Below are 21,622 nucleotides of genomic sequence, written 5' to 3'. Positions count from 1 at the left end.
CATGGCCGCTGAGCCTGTGCGTCCAGAGCCTGTGCTCCGCAACGGGAGAGGCCACAACAGGGAGAGGCCAGCGAACCAAAAAAAAAAAAAAAAAAAAAAAAAAAAGCAGACATGTAAATAAGAGTTTGCATATATTAACTCAGTTTAATCATATCAATTCTTAAACAAAAAATTTCCTCCAAGAGACAATAGTTCACAGTAACTGCAAAGCTTACTCACAATTTAAAAATACCAGTCATGCTTAGCATTCAAGGGGGATATCATAGAATAACTGTAAAAACTTTTACCATGAACATTAGCTTCTGACTTTAAAAATTACAAATGCTGAAGCATTTTGGTATCAGACATAGTAGTTCTGATATCGTCTGTTCACTTGATGAGTTTCTGGCAGTTTGGAAAATTGTACCTCTATAATTGGATAAAGCGCTTACTCTAAACTAAACATTTTCAGATGTAGAAAACAAACTAGCAAGCTACACATACAAAGAAAAGCCCTCTAGGACAAGCTCTCCACGTGTGGAATGCCAGCATATGCACCATGAATCCTGGAAGACTAGAATAGATACATACACTTGCCCTGAAGTCTTATACTCCAGGCTTACAGTGGAGTTTGCATTCACCTACACATTAATGACAAACTCTGGGTTAGTATAGGAGAAGCCAGCAAATTCATTTTGGTCCAAGTTCATGATGAAGAGTTTATCAGTAGGCGTGAGTTCCACAGGCTGTCTGGTGAACTCTTTGTCGAAATTGGAGACGTCTCGCTTGTCTCTCTGCCAAATGGAAAGCAAACACATTAACACAGCATAAGAAGGAGGAAACGTGACCAAGACGTGCCAGTTATTGGGAAGCTGATGACGTCTCATGGGCAGAGTCAGGAGGAGCCCTGTGCTGACAGGGTTTAGCAGCGGCATTATAATACTATCCCCTAGCTTTCACATTGTATGTTGGCTTCAGGAGAGAAAACTTGGTGGACATTTTCTAAGAAAGGAAATGAGACCTTGACTTTCTTTAAGGATTGCCAGAAAGTGAGGGGTGTGTGTGTGTGTGTGTGTGTGTGTGTGTGTGTGTGTGTGTGTGTTGTTTTCCTTGGCTTTGAGATGAATTGAGTTGGAAACTTCCTCTGACCAGGTATGATGTCATAGAATTAGTCATGCAGTAGGGACTCCAGTAGGGAGTCCAGGAGGAAATGATCCAAGAGCACCCCCTGTGGCTAGGAGGCTTCTTTCTTTAAAGAGGAGCAGAGCCACATGACCACTCAGCTCCCCAGAAGGCAGAGTGGCAAAATGGGGACACCAGATCACTGCTCAATGAAAGGAACAGATCACTATCCACCCCACATTCCCTGGTGCGATCTAGGCTTTGAAGGGATGCTCAGAAATCCACCCACAGACTAGAATTTTGGTCTTCAAAAGCCAGAGTTTCTTCCAAGGATGTTTACAGCAATGTATCTAGTCAACAAACTCCTAGTCCGGAAGGGCAGCTTTAAAACATTCTATTCTCCTAGTTAGTCTGGCGTTTTCTTTTTTGTGTGTGGCGGGGTGGGCATCAATCCCAGTTTACTAACTGCAGTTTGGGGCAAGTTTCACCAGGGAATGTCAGAGCGTGGGCTCATAACAAGATCTCACATCTGGGTGATGCTGTCACCTCTTCAGGGTCCCTATCAGCCTATGATCTTCCCGTCCTTACCACCCACCTAAGGGCAGGTAGAGGTCCTCACCCCTGGTGCTTTGACTTATGAGGACACTGAGGCACAGGAAAGTAAAGTGACTTGCCCAAGATTGCACAGTGGGGTAGTGATTTTTACCCAACCACATAGCACCTAATTCTGCTTCATTTCAGCCTCTCTGACTGGGGGGGAAAAGCTTGATGGCTGGTTTATTGCAGGACAACCAAGGATAACGTATGCGTTTCACAGGTAGCGGGCAGGTTACCTGGCTGAAGCCAGAGTGGTGTCAGATTGTAAAGAGGGGAGGGTCGGTGAGGATTGACTGATTTTCTAGAATTTGGTCAATGGCCATCCATGCTTTAGGTTTAACCCCTCTGACAAGGATTTCTCATTACTGGATTCATTTCCCTTTGCAAAACACTTCTCGCAAGAATGCCTTCTTTTTGGTTGCTCCCGTGAGACAGGTAAAATGTCCCTAAGAAGTGCCCCAATTACTCTTCTGGTGTATGTGTAGGGGTGTAGGGGTGAGGGGGACATGAAGAATGCACTTCAGTAAGTGTGGCCAGAAGGGGAGTGGGCTGAAGATGCCAGTGGAGCTGTTTTCTGGAGAGTGGACCATCTCTTACCATGCCCCACCTATTCTGCTTTGTCTTGTCCTGCCTGCTGTCAGCCTGTCTTGTGTTGTCCCAGGCACTGAATGTGTTATGTGCTGTGTTTAGAGAAAAGCTTGAATTCCACACCATCTTTTCCTTTCATATTGCCTGTGCATCCCTCTCTGGACCCCACAAGTCATACTTTAGCATCTTTGTAATTGTCTTCATTGCACTTGCTGCTGTCAGGAGCTGTCGTTATTATTTATTGCCTCTTTCCAGGAGGGCAAGGTCCTTGTCTGTGTATTTCCAGTGCCAAGACTTGGCACACGGCAGGCCTTATTTGTTGAATGAATGAGTCAATGAATGAAGACTTTACGAAAGATGAGCCTCTTTGCTTTCTCCAACTTACAGTTGCCCCCAGAGCTAGAGATCATACTCTATAGCAAAACAATGGAATTTGTTCCCATTGATCCTACGGGTCTCTCACATGGGCCCCTGTCCATTGTGAGCCCCAATATGGACAGAACCGTGTTAAGTTCCTTCGAGATCTGAGAGCTCCAGGGCTGGGTGTGGGCCCTGGGTGTATCTGGGGCTAGAAGCAGGCAGCTGTCTCCTTTCAGGTCCCCCACCGTGGCCTTCCCTGCCTATGGGCATCCAGAAGAGGTTCCCTTCCCACCAGCTCCAACATTGAAGGCCCTTCCCCATGTGTTGTTCTGGTGATGACTCATGCTTCCATTGTTCACATGGTCTAAACAGGACTGGCCATTATGGGCAGATCCTCATAGAAAATATCCCTGAATTTTACCCTAGCAGTTGGGAAAGAATGGGCCTCTCCGTTGGGACAATTCCTTTCTGGGTTGATAGTATCTGAAGCCACATGAGAATAGTTTCACTCCTCCAAGGAGGGTTACTGATTCCACTGGCTTCTTATTAATTCGCCAAGAAGGTCACTGTGACCATGGCCCTGTGCTTTCTTAGAAGAGAAGCAGGTTAGTGAGAAGTCCAAGAAATGAAAAGAGGGATTCTAAGATCCTGGTAGACAACTAGCCATGGCTGACCTGGACTGTGTTTTGGTTCCTTTGGATTATTTTTTGGCCTCTTTTTAAAAACTTCTCCTCTAATTTAAGTTCTTTTGGAAAATATCAGCCTGTCTCATCTAGAAGAACCAGGTGGTGTTAAGCCAGGGGCAGTGTCTCCCTGAGGGCCAGAAAAGGTAATGCCTGCAGGAATCTGAGTGATGAACCCCAAAGGTGAGATTCAGGACTCGGAACCGAGCTCTGAAACCAGTTCCCTCTCTCCATACAAGCATCTCCATACAGGTATCTCTGCTCCAATCTTGGTGATTCTGTGAGCTGTTCAAGTATGGAGACTGGGCCTTTGGTCTTCTGGAGGGACACTCACCCCAGTTACCCTCTTGCCTCTCTTTCCCCACCATTGCACTATATGATTGTCCCACAAATCTGGGTCAAGAGAGCACTGCTGCATCTCCTCCTGTAGCCTCAAATGTGATCTCCAGAGAGAAAGCAGAGCCCCATAGACTTTTGATGACTTCTTCTTTCTTAAAAGAAGCCTTCCCTGATTAACCCAGAGACTAGTTATCTCTAGATTACATCATGCTTTTAATTACTTGTTTAATGACTGCCTTCTTGGGTTGCATCTTCATGGTTCCCCACCATGCTCCTGGCACCCAGAATAGAGCCTGGCACAGAGTCGGTGCTCAATAAATGCTGGTTGGGTGAATGAATGGAGGGTGGAATACATGGATGGTCGCAAAAATAAATTCAAAATCTTCCTTCTTGGATACCTTTGCAAAGTATTCCCCTGGGATTACACATGTTGAAAGCTCTGTTTCTCAGTCTCCTCTGCACTTGAAATGTTGATAGAAAAGGCAACTGCAGGAATTCTGACTAATGATCCTTCTCTTTCACAGAAGGCTTCCCTGACCAACCCTCAGCTCGGTGTGTTAGGGGAACAGAGACTTTGGCTCGAGTACCTATTTCTGCAAACTATTAAACTTTTGAAAAATAATGGCAGCAATTTGGAAAATGTAGAGTGCAGTGTGTGTGTGTGTGTGTGTGTGTGTGTGTGTACACACACACAGAGTATATTCTATTTATCTCTATCTATCTAGTTCTATCGATCCATCCATCCATCCTACATCGTTCTCTAAAGTTGTCTGTAATCTTTTATTGATGGGCCAATGTTTCTCCATCGTTTTTAATCTTCCTGAGAGCATATCCAAGGAAAGGCCTGGTGACCCAACAGCCAGGTGAAGGACCTCAAATAACTTGTCTGTTGGTGGGCACAGCTCAGAGATGGTAGTCACAGAGCAGAAAAAGGCCTGCACCAAGAATCAGGAAACTGGGTTTGCATCCCAGCTGGCTGACATTGGGCAAGTCACTTCCTCCCTCCAGATGCTGGTTTCCCAACAATAAAGTGAGGTTGTGCCCCGATTTCCCTCCTCCTCTCGCCACCTGAGCTTGTCAGCCAGGACTTCATGTATGCTTCCCCTGATATCTAGATTGCTGCCACCACGGCGGCGGCAGGGCTGGTCCCAAAGCCCGCAGCAGGGAGAGAAGAGCGGGCAGAAAGCAGTGAACAGCAGGGGGCTTTGCTCAAGTGGAGATCAAATCATGGCTTTTTTCAAGATGAGAAGTCTCACTTCAAGGACATTTGTCAAGTTTTTAAAGTTCCCTTGATGGTCTCTTAAAAGCCCTGGCACTTCCAGAAATCACTGGACTTGTGACAAGAGTTGTCTTTAGGGCTGCCTGAGGACAGCAGGGGACAGGAGGCAGGGATGGGGGACCACCTGCTGTCCTCGCTTGCTCAGATGGAAATGGGATTTCTTCCACCCAAGGGTTTTCCTTGGGCTTCTGGGGGCTCATAAACCTACTTGCTAGAAAGGTTGAGTGTGAGCTGGGAGGAGTAGCAATTTTGACAAGAAAATCAAGAGCCCCAGCCCGGCTCCTAGCTGGACCCTAAACTTGCCTCTGGTGGGAATGTGGGCCTTGAGCTCCGATATTGCTGGAGGCCCCCCTCGCCAGCTCACCTCACCCCATCACAGGCCCCCAGGAGTCCCTGAATGGTCCACAGTCCCAGCCTCTCTGACCGGCTAAACACTGGGGCCAAGGTTAAGTTCTGGGTTTAGTTTTTTTCTGTCGTGAAGCCTCAGGAGGCCCCATTTTGCAGTTTGGGTCCATGTTTTTCAAAGAGAGCCATTTTCCTTGAAATAGTTTTTCTTCTTTCTTGGGTTTTTTTTTTTTTTTTTTATTGTATCTCGATGCTAGAAGAAAAATGGCACATAACAGACATCCAGGTACGAACATTTCCACAAACATCTTGCAAAACAACATCAAAGTAAGGAATAAAACTGTCTATGCTTTCATGAAATGGTCTTTCTCAGAGTACTTAATTAGCTTTCCGAAGCCAACAACAAACCTAGACAAATCCCATCCACACAGGCACGGGTCTGCCAGGCTCCAGAGCCGTCTTCTTGGTAAATCAAAGCAGGTCATTGTGGTTAATAACATTTGGACACGTATTTCAAAGCATGTGTAACAAGAGTAATTATTTTTTTTTTTTGCATTTGAACAACAACAGAAATAAAACCCCAAAGCAAATAAACTTTGAAATGTAATGTAAAACCATGGCCCTTCAGGACCTTGCTAAAGTGACCATGTCTTTTCAGGGAGTGGGTCCAAATGCCCTTTTCAAGTAGTTTGGGGATGAAGGTGATTGGGGACACAGGGAATCAGAGCTTACAGCATTGAGGTAGCACCCAAGCTGGTTGCCTTATGACTCCTTGAGGTGCCCTTAGATTGAAACCGTCTCAAGGCACACTCCTAGAATTTTAAAAGGGCTTAGATAATCTTCTGAACTTTGAGTTTTAAAAAATAACAAATAAAATTTTATTTTTAGCGTGTTCTTTTCAAAGCTCCCAGTGCCTCCAAACCAGGCAGAATGGAGGAAACTCCCTCTAAGTCAAAGCAACCACCTACATGGATACAAGCCAAGCTCCAAGTCCAGAAGTGGAAGAATAGTGCTAGCATCCGATTATCCACTCGTTTGGCAGGAAAAATCTAGATTGGATGGTTGGGATTGGAAAATGTGTGAAAATGGCAGTGCAGGAAGAAAGGAAAGAAAGCAGGCATGTTCTGTCCCCACTGGATCTACTTTGCTGACATGCTGGGGAAAATAAGTGCTAAAAGGACTTTGATAATGTGCTAATTATGCAGCCACATTTTCAACATGCCATCTGCATAATCCCATCTCACAGAGATGCTCCAAACTACCTGAGGACATTTGGGTCCTGAAACATGGTCACTCTAGTTTCATCAGCAAATAAAACATGGATGCAACTTTGCAATTAAAAAAAAAAAATGTCACCACAATAGCCGTTGAGCTTGAATGAAATGAAGGACGGAAATCTACACATCTACTTAGCTCTTGACTTCAGGTTTTAAAAATTCAGAGTTAACAAAGGAAAATCCTTCGAATTCTGATTGGTCAATATTCCTGATGACTTCCTGGTCAGGAGGTGTTAGGACTGGTGGATGGCGGGTGAAAAACCGGTCGAAGTTTTCAGCATTTCGCCCACACTATGAGAGGGGAAGAGAAGAATTTGTGGTGGGTGGAAAAAAAAAAAAAAACAACCAAAACAAAACAGAACAAAATAAAACTGGGTGAGGTTTTCTCCAAACCCTTCCCTTTCACTACCTCAGAGAGGTTGTTTGATGATCAGAAATGAGAGCAACATAAAATGCAAAATTTGCACGACCGTTGATTGGCACATGACGCTGGGCTCCCAACCTTCAGTTCCTGTAGCTCGTGAGCTGCCTCTGGTATCCTTCTGGGCAGTCAGGAGCTGCATGGCAAAGGCATGGGATGGTGGGGCTGGTGGCATGTGGCATGTTCTCCCGACCCCACCCCAAGGAGTCAGCCAAGCTCATTTTGAAGGAGATGTGATTAAGGTGCCTGAGATATTTCTTGGGCACAAGATGCAAAGTAATGACACATTTATACCTCACCTTGGAGATCCCAATACTAAGCAGCAGGTCACTCAAAGCACTGTCCTCTGGCTCTCAGTCATCTCTGGAGATATTTTCCAGCTCCACAGATACAGTAGTTTGTTACAAACTCCAGTCAATGGAGAAAGAGATCAAGACCTGGATGTGGTGCCTGCAGTGGCTGGGCAAGCACCAGGCGTGATAAGTCACCGACCCTTAATTACAAGGTGCCAGGAGGTAAACTCAGCCATTCTCCCTCCAGGTGGGAACAAAGGGTGTGGGATGAAACCCAACCCAGTGCTTTGGTGAGGCAATCCGGCTCTACAGGGAAAACCATCGCCATTTCTCACTCATCCTGCTGTCCTTGTCTATGAAAAGGTCCTGGTCTGAGGCAGAGTGATAACATATGTGTGTGTGTGTACATGTGTACACTCATGCGTGAGTGCATACACATGCACACGCCAGTTCTTATCTAACGAGAAGAGATGAGTCAGTAAAATCTGGCCTTCTTTGTTCTTCACCAATAAACCCGTTTACATGAAATCTCTAAGTGTTTCAGCATCTACAGGAGGCAACCACAGCCTAATAGCATAGTGGCAGCAGTAGTAATAATAATAATTATGACAGTTAATATTTATTATGCATTTGCTATGTTCCGGGCACCCTGGAATGCTCTTTCCTTGTATTATCTTATTTCATCCTCCCAATGATCCTATGAAGTATTACTGTCATCCCTATTGTACAGATAAGGAGACTGAGGCCAAGGAGGTGATGTAATTTGTTCAGGGTCCCGCTGCTAATGAACAGGAGAGCTGCCGTGTGAGCCAGGTCTGTCTGATGTCAGAGCCAAGCTCCCGGCGCCATGTTGCAAGAATGGCTGTTGGCTGGTGACTGACCGCATGGAGTGGGGTAGTGGTGGGGGGCAGTGGGGAGAAGCCAAGGATGGGGATCATAAGGTCTCTGGTTTGAATGACAGAGAATATGCTTATATCAATCACCAAGAGAAAGAATGCAGGAGAATTCAGAAAGATGACTATTTCCGTTTTGGACATGATGACTGAGATTCTCAGAGATGATCTGGGGGAGTCAGAAGTATGGGTTCTGGAGCTCAGGAGAGAGGTCTTGAAAAAGAGTTTTTAAAGGACAGACTATGGGGGGTAGAAAAAAAGATAATAACAATAGTAATTAAAACCACTGAGCACTTTCTAGACAACTGACATTTGCTAAGTGTGTTGCATACATTAGCTTTTTAATTCACATAACCAGCCTGTGAGGTAGGTATTTGATTGTCATTTGCCAAAGGGAATATTGCCCCTAACACTTAAAGCGGTAAGAAGAGAATCAGGAGAGAGCTGCAGCAGACAAGCTGAGGATGGAGAGGAATCCAAGGAGAGGGCACTGTTACAGCTGAAATATCTCCAAGAGGTCAAGCAGGAAAGTTATTGAAAATGGGCCATGGCATTTGGTAATTGGGAGGAGACTGATGAGAAAATGCAGGGCTGCCGCCGAACTTCAGTCCTTGGAAGAGGGAAGATAAGCTGAAAAGCCAAGCAGTACAAGCTCCTCTTTCAAGCTTACGATCAAGGGAAGCAGAAGTATTGGATATGTGTGCAGGAGACCGAGTTCTCAGAGAGCCTCAGCTCCTGCCCCCTTCCTATTGGCAGAGAAGGAAGCCCACGCACCTGCAGACATGGGTTCAAATCCTGCCATCACTGACCGCTAGTTGTGCAACTCCGGCCAAATCCCTTCAAGTCTGTTTCCTCTTTTGTGCCCTGGGGACAATTCTGACTTATATTTAAGCAGCATCATTGGGGCTGTGTCCAAAATAGACCGATGGGTGGACAAGGGGAAAAGATGGAAAAAGTGAGACCAGTCAGGAGGCGGTTGCATAATCCAGGCAACAGATGATGGTGGCCTGGAGGAAGATGACAATGGGGGAGATGGGAAGAGGCATTTGTTTGGGGGGGGGGTCTACTTTGAATTTAGAGTTGACATGATTTGCTGATGGATCGGACATGGGGTATGAGAGGACTTGTGGTCTGAGTTGCTTGGTGAGGGGGGACACGAGGGGTAAAGCATGTTTGTTGGAAGACATGAAGCACTTGGTTTCATTCATGATAAAGTGGAGAGTCCAGTGGAGGTGTAAAGGGTCAAGGAGGGAGTCCCCTCGCTGCGGTGTGGGGACCGAAAAGGAACCAGCGCTAGACTGATGGCAGAGGCAGCGGGGAGGGGAGAAATGGTTGTGATCATCCAGAGGAGAGAGATGGTGGATGCGGCTGTGGAAAAGAGGGTGGAGCAGAAGGGATGGAGCTGGAAAAAACAAAGAGGTATTTGTGGCAGGGATGGAGGAGTGGGAAGGTGTGTTACGAGGCAGCCCGGCGGGTGTTTCTGGGTGTTGGGACCTCAGCCAGCCAGTGCAGGAAGCCTATTAGCTGAGACACAGAGGGTCTTCAGGGGCCATTTTTCTTTAAAAACCATCCATTTCCTATCCGCACCAGAAGGCTGTTGCTCTGCCGGGGGCCTCCCCAGAGGCTGTGATGGGATGCAGAGAAACAGCTTCTGCAAAGCTCCGCAGCCTCCTCCCCCATCACTCCCCCCACTGCCTGGAGAACAATGAAATCTTTAAGTGAGATAGCAGAGAGGAGATGCAGGAACAGGGGTTAACCAAGGGGGCACAATACAGCGGGAGTGTGATTTCCTTGCTAATAAGCAGCTTACGAGGCTGGCAGATCACAGCCTCCCTAAGTGTTTCCATGTTTTTCAAATGGAGCTGTCACTGCCCATTAGCTTCAGGAGCGCTCCCTAAATGGAGACGTCAGCCCTTGGGAGGCACGGCCCTGATCAGCTCTGCGCCTGCTGTGTCCTTGGAGAACGGGCAGCTCAGCGGCTGGGATCTAATTGCAACCGCAGCGTGGACCACACCTGCATCTCTGGCTGTCTTGGGTGGATGCTTCAGCCTCACTCAGTGGCGAGAAGAAAACCCAACCCCCCTGTCATCACTGGGGCTCCTGGAACAGGAATGGGGGCCAAGCCAACTAGGTTATTTAAAATCACAGGGAACCTCTTCCCGGGTTGGAGAGGGGAGTGAGGATTGTGACTTGTTCCCTTGTGCCCCCCAATCTAGAGCCAAGACCGTTTGAAAAGCTTATCTGTGAGCCGTTACACATGAGCTCTTCTTTTCCTTTTCTTCTCTTCTTTCTAATTTCTGTTTCATTGTGTTAATAACACCTCCAAGTCTAGCTGTCTAATGTGGATTTGGCTCAGTCACAGCAACCACAGGGATCTTTCAGAGACGCCAACCTGGATATGTCACTTCCCTGCTCTCGTCTGCGATGGCGCCCCACTGCCCAAAGCCACACTCCTCAGCATGGCTTACAGGCTGTTTAGGACTCAGCCCTTGTCACCTGGTCAACAGCCTCTTCGCTGTCCACGGTCTCGCAGCCCAACTCCTCCCACCACAACACACCCACCAGCTGTCCTGACATCCTCCCAGCTCCTAGAACCCTCATGCATTCTCACCTCCGAGCCTTAGCACAGGCTGTCTCTTCTGCCGGGAACACTTGCCTCCCCCTGTTCCCCATCATTGTCTACGCATCCTCCTCTGTCTCCAGACACTTCCTCCAGGAGCTTTTCCTGGACTCCTGCTCTATCTATACCCCTGGGTTTATCGCATCAAGATATAGGATGTTCATCAAAGAATTGTTAGAGGGGAAAAAAACAATTTTAAATCAACTCTCGGCCAATGGGGAAAAAGAGTTAAATAATGATCCATCTATTTTATGTATTGCCATGCAAAATGCTTTGAAAAATTAAAATAAGATGTAGAAGAATATTAAATAACAGTTATATATAATTAATGACAGTGTGTACGATATGTTCCCATTCTATGAATTATAGACATAAATGTGTATGTACTATCTGCAGGCATTATATGTGCTTCTAGAGATTGGGAGAGTTACAGATTGTTTGATTTTTCTATCTTTTATGCTTATTGTGTTTTTGAAAATTTAAATAATAGTCAAGTAGTATTATTTTTGTGTATAATAAGGACAAAAACTACAAGAGCTATTTTAAATGAGGGAGTTATTACAGTGGAGGAAAGGGGGTAAGTAGAAATAAAGGGAATGGGAATATTTAGCCAAATTGCCAAAATCTGCCTGGCGCTGTTTAATGTACTTTATCTTAGTTAAAAACTCTAAGATCTCCCAAATGGCTGCCCTAGTGTGTATTTGGGGATGATGACAAAGGCTAATATTTAGGTTATCTAAATGGGCATCTTCTGTCCATCGGTGTGCTGGGCACCAAAAATACGGTGACACATAAGACAGACCCCGTCCTTGCCGTCATTGAGCTTATAGTCTAGCAGAGGAGACAGATGCACACACGGGCCAAGGCATGGTGCCACGTGACAAGTGCTGCCATTGAGTACAAAGGTGAGGAATGTGAGAAGGGCCAGGGAGACTTTCCGAGGAGATGACATCTAAGCTGAGTGGGACCAGAAAGAAAGACACTGCTTCTTTGGAGGAGGGAAAGGAAGAGCCCAGGGAAGAAATGGAGGTGAAAAGAGGTCAGGGACAGAGCAAGATGCTGGAGAAGAGGATAAAAGTCCACCCCATACTTCTCACGGCTTAATCGAGTTTGATAACATGAGGCCAATGGCACAGGGGAGATTCCTGCCCAGCCTCCATCAAGACACCAGAGACTAGGTCACAACGAACGGAGATTAGGTCACAATGAAAAGATACCCAAGCGATATGGTCTGACTAAATGACAAGGGAGTCTCTCTCTCTCTCTCTTTTTTTAATGTGCAAATTCAGTGAAATTCGGGATCCTTTTTATGCCTATGGTTCTATGCAGCAGGAGAACGCAGGAGGGACCCACCCAGAGAGAAGCAGCCATGCCAGGCACATGCATTTGATCATTCTTAAAAGTTGTCTGTGGACCAAGGTGTTTCTCTGGAGCAGTGTCAGACAGTATTCTGCATGGTCTGGGCTTTGGCAAAGAAGGAAAGATTAAAGCCTCCTTTCCTAATAATGAAGGTCCCTTACGATCAGGAATATTTGATCTCTGTGTCTACTAAGGAGGAAGCTGGCAAGAGAGGGGGTCTTTTGCACTTGATAGCAAGTTTCATTTTTAAAAAGATCTTCATTTAAAAACAACACGCAATGTTTTGTTTTCTTCCAGATCTCAGGTTAAATACTACCTCCTCAGAGAAGGTGAGGTGATCCTCTGGATCACCTCCAAGTAAAGCAGATTCACGCTTTCTCCTCCTGTTATTCTCTCTCAGAGCAATCTGCTCATTTCTTCCACAGGAAATAAAATACGTGAATATCCCAATCTACAATAACATGTTTATTTCTTTGCTTATCTGTATTGTCTATATTCCCATCTAGACTGTAAGCTCCATGAGAGCTGAAGCCACATCTGATTTGCCCACACCTAAATTTCCAGGTCCCAGTACAGAGTAGGCACTCAAAGTTGTCAAAGGGATGAACAGTAGCATATATTAAGTGCTTACTAGTAGCCAAATACTGTATAAGTGCTTTACAAGCATGATCTCATTTAATCCAACAGTTCTATGAAGTCTGCTCTACAATGAGGAATAGATTTAGAGCTTAAGTAACTGACTAGGATTTGATCCAAGATCTGACAACTGATCCATTTATGCAGAAACAAATAACTTGTTCACAAGCACCAAGAAAAAGAAACAACAAAACCCTTTGTAATTCCACCACCCCAGTACCTTTATTATGTTAACATTTTGGTCTGTGTCCTGGATGGCTGTATGAATTGACTGATGGATGTTTTTACTCTAAAAAATGTAGACTCATCACTTTATTCTTTAGCCTGCTTTTTAAAAAACTACATGAAATACACTCTAAACTTTTTCCCATGTCAACAAAGTATCATATTGTTCTTATCTATTCTTCACCATTCATTCTAAACCTATGTTGCTGGCTTCAGATAAACTGCCCCCAAATAGTAATTAACCCTTTTACTTGCTTATGTTTTTATAGCTTTGATTCTCACAAGTTTGTAAGATAGGCAGAAAAAGGATTATCTCCACTTAGCAGAAAATGTGAAAAGTTAACAATTTGGTCAGGGTCATACAAGGCAAAGGAGAACCACGATTCAGAGCCTGCTTTGCTTGATTCCAAAGACCACGGGGCAACAGTGACATCTCACTGCCTTACAGACTGTATCCGATCATGTGGCATGGACTTAAAAGCTGACTTGGGGGGCTTCCCTGGTGGTGCAGTGGTTGAGAGTCCGCCTGCCGATGCAGGGGACGCGGGTTCGTGCCCCGGTCCGGGAGGATCCCACATGCTGCGGAGCGGCTGGGCCCGTGAGCTGTGGCCGCTGAGCCTGCGCGCGCCAACGGGAGAGGCCACAGCAGTGAGAGGCCCGCATACCACAAAAAAAAAAAAAAAAAGAAAAAAGCTGACCTGGTACCAATCTCAGCACCATCAATCCCCAGACAGATAATTTGTAAGCAGGTTAGCTAAATTCCCTAAGCCAGGTTTTCTGTTATGTCAAATGGATCTATCTTGCAGGATGCGGTGAGGTTGATTTGACAAAATGCACATAAAATCTCTGACATGGTAGCTGGTAGCTGCTGTTGAGTGCTGACTTACCCAGTCCTGTCCAATGAGCTAATCTGATGGGCGCGGCTGTACCCTGGCAACTGAGGGATCCTACAGGCCCTGCCACACCCCAATCTATCCTAGAGAGGTAGAAGGTAGATGGGCCTCTGGGCTGGACAGCTGGAGTTTATCCAGCAGAGTAAACTGGAGCTTTGTTTTCCCAAGACATTCCAAGGACAAAGCTGGTGGCAGGGGCTGAGCTCTGCCAGAGTAAAGAGATAAGACAACCACATCTATCACCTCCCCAGCTGCCCAACTGCACATACACAGGAAGGCTTCTCGGGGGTCAAAAAAGGAGAGGACGCCACCCCGAAATAGGTGCTGTCAAACCTCCCACAGGCCTCTGCGCTGGAATCCATCTTGGCAAAAAACATGTGCACACATATTGGGGAGGGCCTTAGGACAGGTCAGGTGTGGAAAACAAGTGAGATAATGGGCCAAAGGTAAGCAAAGACCCGGAAGAACTGCCCTATATAAATGATTTAACCACCTCTTCACTGCACTTCTCCTCATTAGGGAGGACACCCACACCCTTTCTCTCAGGGTGTGTATCTCCACCTTGCTTCTGTTTTAAATAAACAAGCTGTTTTTTGTGTGCTCTCCCACATGTTATGCTGTGTCTCTGATAATAAACTTTGTACCTGTTCTTACAGTGTTTGCCTCTTTGAGAAATTCATTTTTCAAACAGGGCAAGAGCCAGGGCAACTTTGCTTCTAGCCTCTAGCCCCTGGTGGACCAGCAGCTAGGATTTCCGGTTTTCATCCACGCTACCCAGGTCTGATTCCTGGGCAGAGAGCTAAGATTTCTCTTCAGGACTGCTCACTGCCGTCTCTCTGAGATCACGAGGATATTATCATTAACAAGTTACAGGCACTTAAAACACGAAATCTTTCCCACCAAGGCTGGCAGGATATGTGGGAAGCCGCAAGGTGAAGCCAGGCCCTGGGGCTCCTGGTTAGAGAAAGTTAGGAAAACGTGGGCCCAGGCACAAAAGGGACACCTCCCCTCTCCTGTCCAAGCCTCACTTCCTCGGAAAGACATTTCGAGCAGTTTCACACACCACCTCTGAGTTGCTGTTTTTCATACCCTAATTGGAGGGCATTTTGTGATTGCTTTTAAGAAACTGCACTTGTAAATAAACAAAAAATACACTTTTGTTCTTTCCCTCTCTGGGTCATGGGCATGTCTTGATCCTCCAAGTTCAACTGTCATCAGAAGTCTTCATGCAGTATCTCTGCCGGGAGTGGTTATGGAGACAGGAGGAAAATCAGTCAGCTCAGTGCCGTAAGAACAAGGGAGAGGAGGGGCCTGAAAAGGAGGGAGAGACTCTGAGCTTATCCTACAGATATACTTGCACATGTAGGAAACTAGGAAGCTACTGAAAGAATGAAGTAGATTTAGACGTACTGATAAAACCCTGAGAAAACCATCATTCACAAAGAGTCATGTACCTAACTGTTCACTGCAGCTCTATTTACAACAGCCAGGACATGGAAGCAACCTAAGCGTCCATCATCGCATGAATGGATACAGAAGATGTGGCACATATATACAATGGAATATTACTCAGCCATGAAAAGAAACGAAATTGAGATATTTGTAGTGAGGTGGATGGAACTAGAGTCTGCCATACAGAGTGAAGTAAGTCAGAAAGAGAAAGACAAATACCATATGCTAATACATATATATGGAATCTAAGAAAAAAAAAAAAAGGTCATGAAGAACCTAGGGGTAAGACAGGAATAAAGACACAGACCTACTGGAGAATGGACTTGAGGATATGGGGAGGGGGAAGGGTGAGCTGTGACAAAGCGAGAGAGAGGCATGGACATATATACACTACCAAACGTAAGGTAGATAGCTCGTGGGAAGCAGCCGCATAGCACAGGGAGATCAGCTCGGTGCTTTGTGACCACCTGGAGGGGTGGGATAGGGAGGGTGGGAGAGAGGGAGACGCAAGAGGGAAGAGATATGGGAACATATGTATATGTATAACTGATTCACTTTGTTATAAAGCAGAAACTAACACACCATTGTAAAGCAATTATACCCCAATAAAGATGTTTAAAAAAAAGAAAGAAGAATGTACCATATAAAAAAACAAAACAAAACAAAACATTACCTTAAGTGGAGGAATAAAAAAAACAACCAATTCAAATAACAGCAGATTTATTACTAGAAACCATGAAAGCCAAAAGGAAATGGACATTTTTCAAGAGTAGAAAAAAGAAAATTATCAGTTCAGAATCCTGTATCTAGTGAAGTGCCCTTCAACAATTAAGGAGAAATCAAGATATTCTCAGATAAAAGTAAAGTAAGAGAATTTGTTGTCAGTAGATTTATCTTAAAAGAATGGCTTAAGGAAGTTCTTCAAACAGAATTGAAATGATAAAAAATGGAATATTGGAACATCAGGAAGGAAGAGAAAACAACAGCAAGAGTAAGAATACGGCTAAATACAATAGACTTACTTTTTCATACTGAGTCTTCTAAGTTATATTTGAAAGTTAAAACACATATTTCAATACTCCCTGAAGTAATTCTCAATTTATATAGAGGAAATATTTAAGATAATTATAAGGAGGGGAGAATAAAGGGCCATAAAAGGAGATTAGTGATTGTCATGGGGTATGGATGTAGACAAGGAGAGGGCAGGTTGTGACTACAAAGGGGCAGCCCAGGGGAGATTTCTGGAATGATAGATTATTTCTGTATCTTGATTACAGTAGTAGTTACACAAATATGCACATGTGACAAAATTACACAGTACTTATGCTGCACACTTTATAAGCAATGTCAATTTCCTGGTATTGACACTGTACTATAATTAAGTAAGAAGATGTGACCAATATGGGAAGCTGGATGATGGCTACCCAGAACCTCTCTGTACTGTCTTTGCAATTTCTTGGAAATATATAATTAATTCAAAATAAAACTTTGAAACATTCTTAAAAAAAAAAAAAAGAACCTAGGGGTAAGATGGGAATAAAGACACAGACCTACTACAGAATGGACTTGAGGATATGGGGAGGGGGAGGGGTAAGCTGTGACAAAGTGAGAGAGTGGCATGGACATATATACACTACCAAACGTGAAATAGATGGCTAGTGGGAAGCAGTCGCATAGCACAGGGAGATCAGCTCGGTGCTTTGTGACCGCCTAGAGGGGTGGGATAGGGAGGGTGGGAGAGAGGGAGACGCAAGAGGGAAGAGATATGGGAACATACGTATATGTATAGCTGATTCACTTTGTTATAAAGCAGAAACGAACACACCATTGTAAAGCAATTATACTCCAGTAAAGATGTTAAAAAAAAACCCCAATGATATCACTTATGCGGAATCTAAAAACAATGATACAAATGAGCTTATTTACAAAACAGAAACAGACTCACAGACTTAGAGAAGGAACTTATGGTTACCAGCTGGGCGGGGGGCAGGAAGGGATAGTTAGGGAGTTTGGGATAGACATGCACACACTGCTACATTTAAAATGGATAACCAACGGGGACCTACTGTAGAGCACAGGGAACTCTGCTCAATGTTATGTAACAACCTAAGTGGGAGAAGAATTTGAAAAAGAATAGATACGTGCATGTGTATAAATGAATCACTTTGCTGTACGTCTGAAACTAACACAGCATTGTTCATCAACTATGCTCCAATCTAAAAGTTAAAAAAAAACAAAAAAACAACCTCCAAGATGGAAGGCAGGAGTAGAGCCAGGCATGGGAATTGAACACGAGCACTAACATCCTTGTGTGTGATGTGGAGGATTTCTGTGCTGCACACAGCGTCTCCAGAAGGTCACCCAAGGAAGCCGGTCGCAGTGGGTGGCTCTGGGAAGGAGAGCCACGGAGCCTAGTTAGGGGTCTCTGGGGAGGTACTTAATTTCACTGCATAGCTTTTGATGCTGCTGGAAGTTTTTACTTTATCAGACTTTTTCTTAAGGAAGGAAGATCAAAGTGCCCAATTTGATGAGGTCAAGAAAGATAAGTCCACGAGAGGAGACAATTTTGAGGTCATTGCTGACTCAAGGAGAGAAATTTCAATAGAATGGTGGCGGCAGAAGCCAGATTGCACTGAACTGTAGAAAGAATGGAAGGTAATGAAGTGGAGACAGCAAGAACTCCTTCCAAAGTTTGTTTGTATGAGAAGATAGGGCAGGAGCCCTAGTGGTAGGATGGAGGGATCCAGGTTTGAGGCAAGGGATTTTTAAGATGAGAGACTTAGCATGTTTCTGTGTCGTGGAGAATGAATCAGAATGGAGTCAGAGTGGATATCTGCTGGGCTTGCAGGCACAGTGGCTTTATTTTTCTTGGAGGATCCACTCCTTGCCCTCTGCAAGATGTCCACTTTAGATAGGGGCAGACCCAGTCACCTGGCAGGTGACCCAGGCCTGGCCGATCAGAACATTCCATCCTCCCCACCCCCAGGCCCAGTGATTGCTTTAGAGATGACCATATGACCCAATATCTTCCGACAAGATTGAGTTCCAGGCTACTGGGAAGTTTAGGAAAAGGAAGCTCTTTTTTTCGGCAGAAATTGCGAAAATAATGGGACGTAGTAAGTCTGGAGTAGCTATATGCCCAAGAAAGCCTTTCAATGAAGAATGAAATCAACAGACAGGAAAGCAATCCCAGGGAGACAGAGAAGTGGATGGCTTTTGATACTGTTGAGACCCTGGATCCAGCCACAGCTAAATACTTGAAAAAAATTTAGTCATTACGTCAGTTTGAATTGGGTTCCTATTTGTAACCATAGGAGCTTTGATTAATATATAGAGAAGCTGTAGGCACAGACTGGCCAGAGCAGATGTGCAAAGGACATGGGAGAACAGGGGTTCAGAGAAGAAGGGGAAAGTCTTCACGGGGAGCGGGGGGAGGCACCTGTTTGCTGACACACAGAGGGAAAGATGTCAAGATGACTATACAGGAGCAGGAAAGCCACCCACCCATGGGCACCCATGGGCCTCAATTTCCCCCCGACTCAGGAGATGGGGCTATCAGTTGAGACCAAGGGGACTGGAACTTTAGTAGGGGGACCTTCAGAAAACAGAAGGTTTGGGGACTTGCCCAGTGGACTCAGAGAGGGATTGACGGGGCAGGCTTAAGAGTCCGACTGAGATTGGAGAGCCTGAGATTGTGGAGGCTCATCTTTACTCAGCTGCTGAATAGCAAGTCTGGTGTTTTTTTGGGGTATTTTTGTTTTGTTTTGTTTTTTGGCCATGCCACATGGTTTGTGGGATCTTAGTTCCCTGTCCACATTCATTCTGCTTGACCCAGTCTCCCTGGATCCATGTGTTCATCTCCTGAAGTTCTCCCAACCTTTGGTCAACAGCTTTCTGGGACACTGTGATAAGAATTACAACCTGGGCAGGGTTGACAGCAGAATCTAAGGAACTAAACTTCATGGACATTCATTCAACGGAGCCCATCCCCCAGGAAAGTATTTAAACGCGGGACGGGACCAAGAGCAGTTCAAATCCCACATCTGTGCAGCTGAGTTTGGGAGATGAGAGAAGAAACATCATGGAGGCAAGAGTATGGGCTTCGGAGGTAAAGAAATAGGACTTCAAATTAAATTGGCTGTGTGACCACGGGCAAGTTACTTAACCTCTCTGAGCCTGTTTCCTCACCTGTACAGGGGAGGTAATAATACCATGTATTTCCTGGGGTTGTTGTGCAGATGACATGAGATCAATAAATTAGATAGAGTGCTCTGCTTTCTAGTAAAATTGAATAATTTCATAGAACATGCCTGACCCATTTTATTGTTACTGTTGTAAACAGTGTTTTAATAAAGTCCTTCATGCATTAAATGGAGGGCGAGTTTTCTTGTCCTGGTTCTGTCATATTCCCTGTGTAAGTCACTTGGGGAAATCTCTGGGCCTCTGCTTCCTCATCTATAGAATGGAGGGGTTGAATTCCACTTCTAAGGTACCTTTCAATTCTTGACCTCTGTCACATTTCAGTGGTTATGGCCAGACATATCCTAACAGATTCATGCTCTCTCTCAGCATGTGACCTTCCCATCTACCATTTCAATCAAACCATTGGCCCCTCTGCCAAGGGACAGCTCAAAGTCATGCACCTGGCAAATGATTTAGGAACCTCACTTGGCCCAGGAACCTGTCAATTTGAACCATCTTTCAAAGGGAGCCTGCCTGAATCCACAGTTTCAGTAGGCTCTCCATGGATGGATGGAAAGGGAGATAAACAGATACACAAACTCCAGGTTACATGTCCTAAACAACCCTTGGCTATTTGTTAGTCAGTGTATGCATGTAGCCTAATATTTTGATTATGATCTCTGCAAACTCCACACTCTCTGGATAACCACGAGAACAAACAGAACTGGGTGGGAAAATGTCTACTTCTTAACGAGCCTGCCTTGAGTGCCTCATTTCAGATGCTGCCATGCCCTGCTTCCAGGGGTTATTCAGTGTCTGCTGTCTTTGCCAGCCTCGAAATCAAAGCCTTAAGGAAGAAGTGAGATTTGCATCTTTTAAAAATCCTGCCAATGAATTGTAAAAGGTGTGAATACGCTACATGTTTGTTGCGATATTTTAAAATAAATTTTAATTCATTTGAACTGTAAGAATACTTAGTCTTTTTCTATTATGTAACAGACAACATTAGATGGTGTTATCATGGTCCGCTCCCATCAGTGCTATCACAGACCTCATTAAAAGGGGCTCCAGGTGCTTCTAAAAATCTTTCCAAGATACTGAGCAGATAAAATCCATGGTTCAAGTCCTGGCTTGGCCACCTCCAAGCTGCTGGACCTTGAGCAAATGTCCTAACCTTTCCAAGTTTCATGCCCTCATCTGCAACACAATGACAATGACACTTACCTCATAGGGTTGTGAGAATTAAATGAGGTAATGCCTGGAAGGCACTTAAAACAGTGCCTGGCACAGACAAGAGCTCAATATTTGAACAGTATTTGAACAGTACAGGTTTTATGAGAATTATTTTAAATCCCAGTATTCAAAAATATATTATCCTCTTGAGCATTTGGTACTTTGGAGGAGCTAGATTCTATTCTTAAATAAATCATATTAAGTAAAAGTTAGCTCCCTTTCTTAAGCCTTGAATTTTGAGTTTTAATAGCAAACATACAAAGGTTATGCTTTGTGGCTCCAATTCAGAAATGTCAGCACATCAAACACACATTCAGACACACACACAGAGACACTTACTCACACAGTGTAAAGGGCAATTGGGTTTGGAGGAGAAGGTCACATGAACAGAATTGCAGCTCATTAAAGCAGTACTTGAAGCTTTTGACCTCAGCTACATAAACAATGTTTTCAGATGACAGAATTACCAAGAAACCAAGTCCTGTGAGCAGTTCGGCATTTAGACTCCCAGAGGATGCGAGTAATGGTATGTGATCCAGTACCCTATGCGGTATTTTGGAAAGGATATTAAATGAGAGGCTGAATAAAGTAGAATGGGGAGAAGGGGCTCTGTTTTTTCAGTTTGCAAGATTCCAAGACTTTCCAGATGTGCAGATGCCTCAAAATTCTACGGGACTTTATGTAAAGTGATGAGAACAGAGAATAGGTAACCAGAGCAGAAATGACTGGCATCAGCCTATCATATGGGTGGGGCTGGAGTCTGTGAGCCTGACACCAAGGCTGGAAGGGAAGGAAGGAGGGGTGAGCACGCTGATCATGTCTAGACAGTGTCAGATCCGCCCTCGA

General features: G+C 44.8%; 1 protein-coding gene across 2 annotated transcripts in view; it reads right to left on the bottom strand.

Moving 5' to 3' along the window:
* Positions 1 to 301: 301 nt before the first annotated feature.
* Positions 302 to 21,622, bottom strand: part of PRKCB (protein kinase C beta) — a 319,031-nt gene continuing 297,710 nt past the window's right edge. Inside the window, exon 19 of one of the 2 annotated variants that reach the window (XM_007449990.1) lies at positions 302 to 773. In XM_007449990.1, the coding sequence (XP_007450052.1) occupies positions 621 to 773 (153 nt within the window). In that variant the 3' untranslated portion in view covers positions 302 to 620. Of the gene's footprint in view, positions 774 to 6,528; positions 6,861 to 21,622 lie in introns of those variants that run through there. The other variant, XM_007449989.1, reaches the window with a different exon arrangement.

The sequence above is a fragment of the Lipotes vexillifer genome, unplaced genomic scaffold, assembly GCF_000442215.2.
Source record: "Lipotes vexillifer unplaced genomic scaffold, Lipotes_vexillifer_v1.1 scaffold811, whole genome shotgun sequence".
Lineage (NCBI taxonomy): Eukaryota > Metazoa > Chordata > Mammalia > Artiodactyla > Lipotidae > Lipotes > Lipotes vexillifer.
The sequence above is the reverse complement of the archived record's forward strand: the minus strand, read 5'-3'. Positions and strand labels throughout refer to the sequence as shown.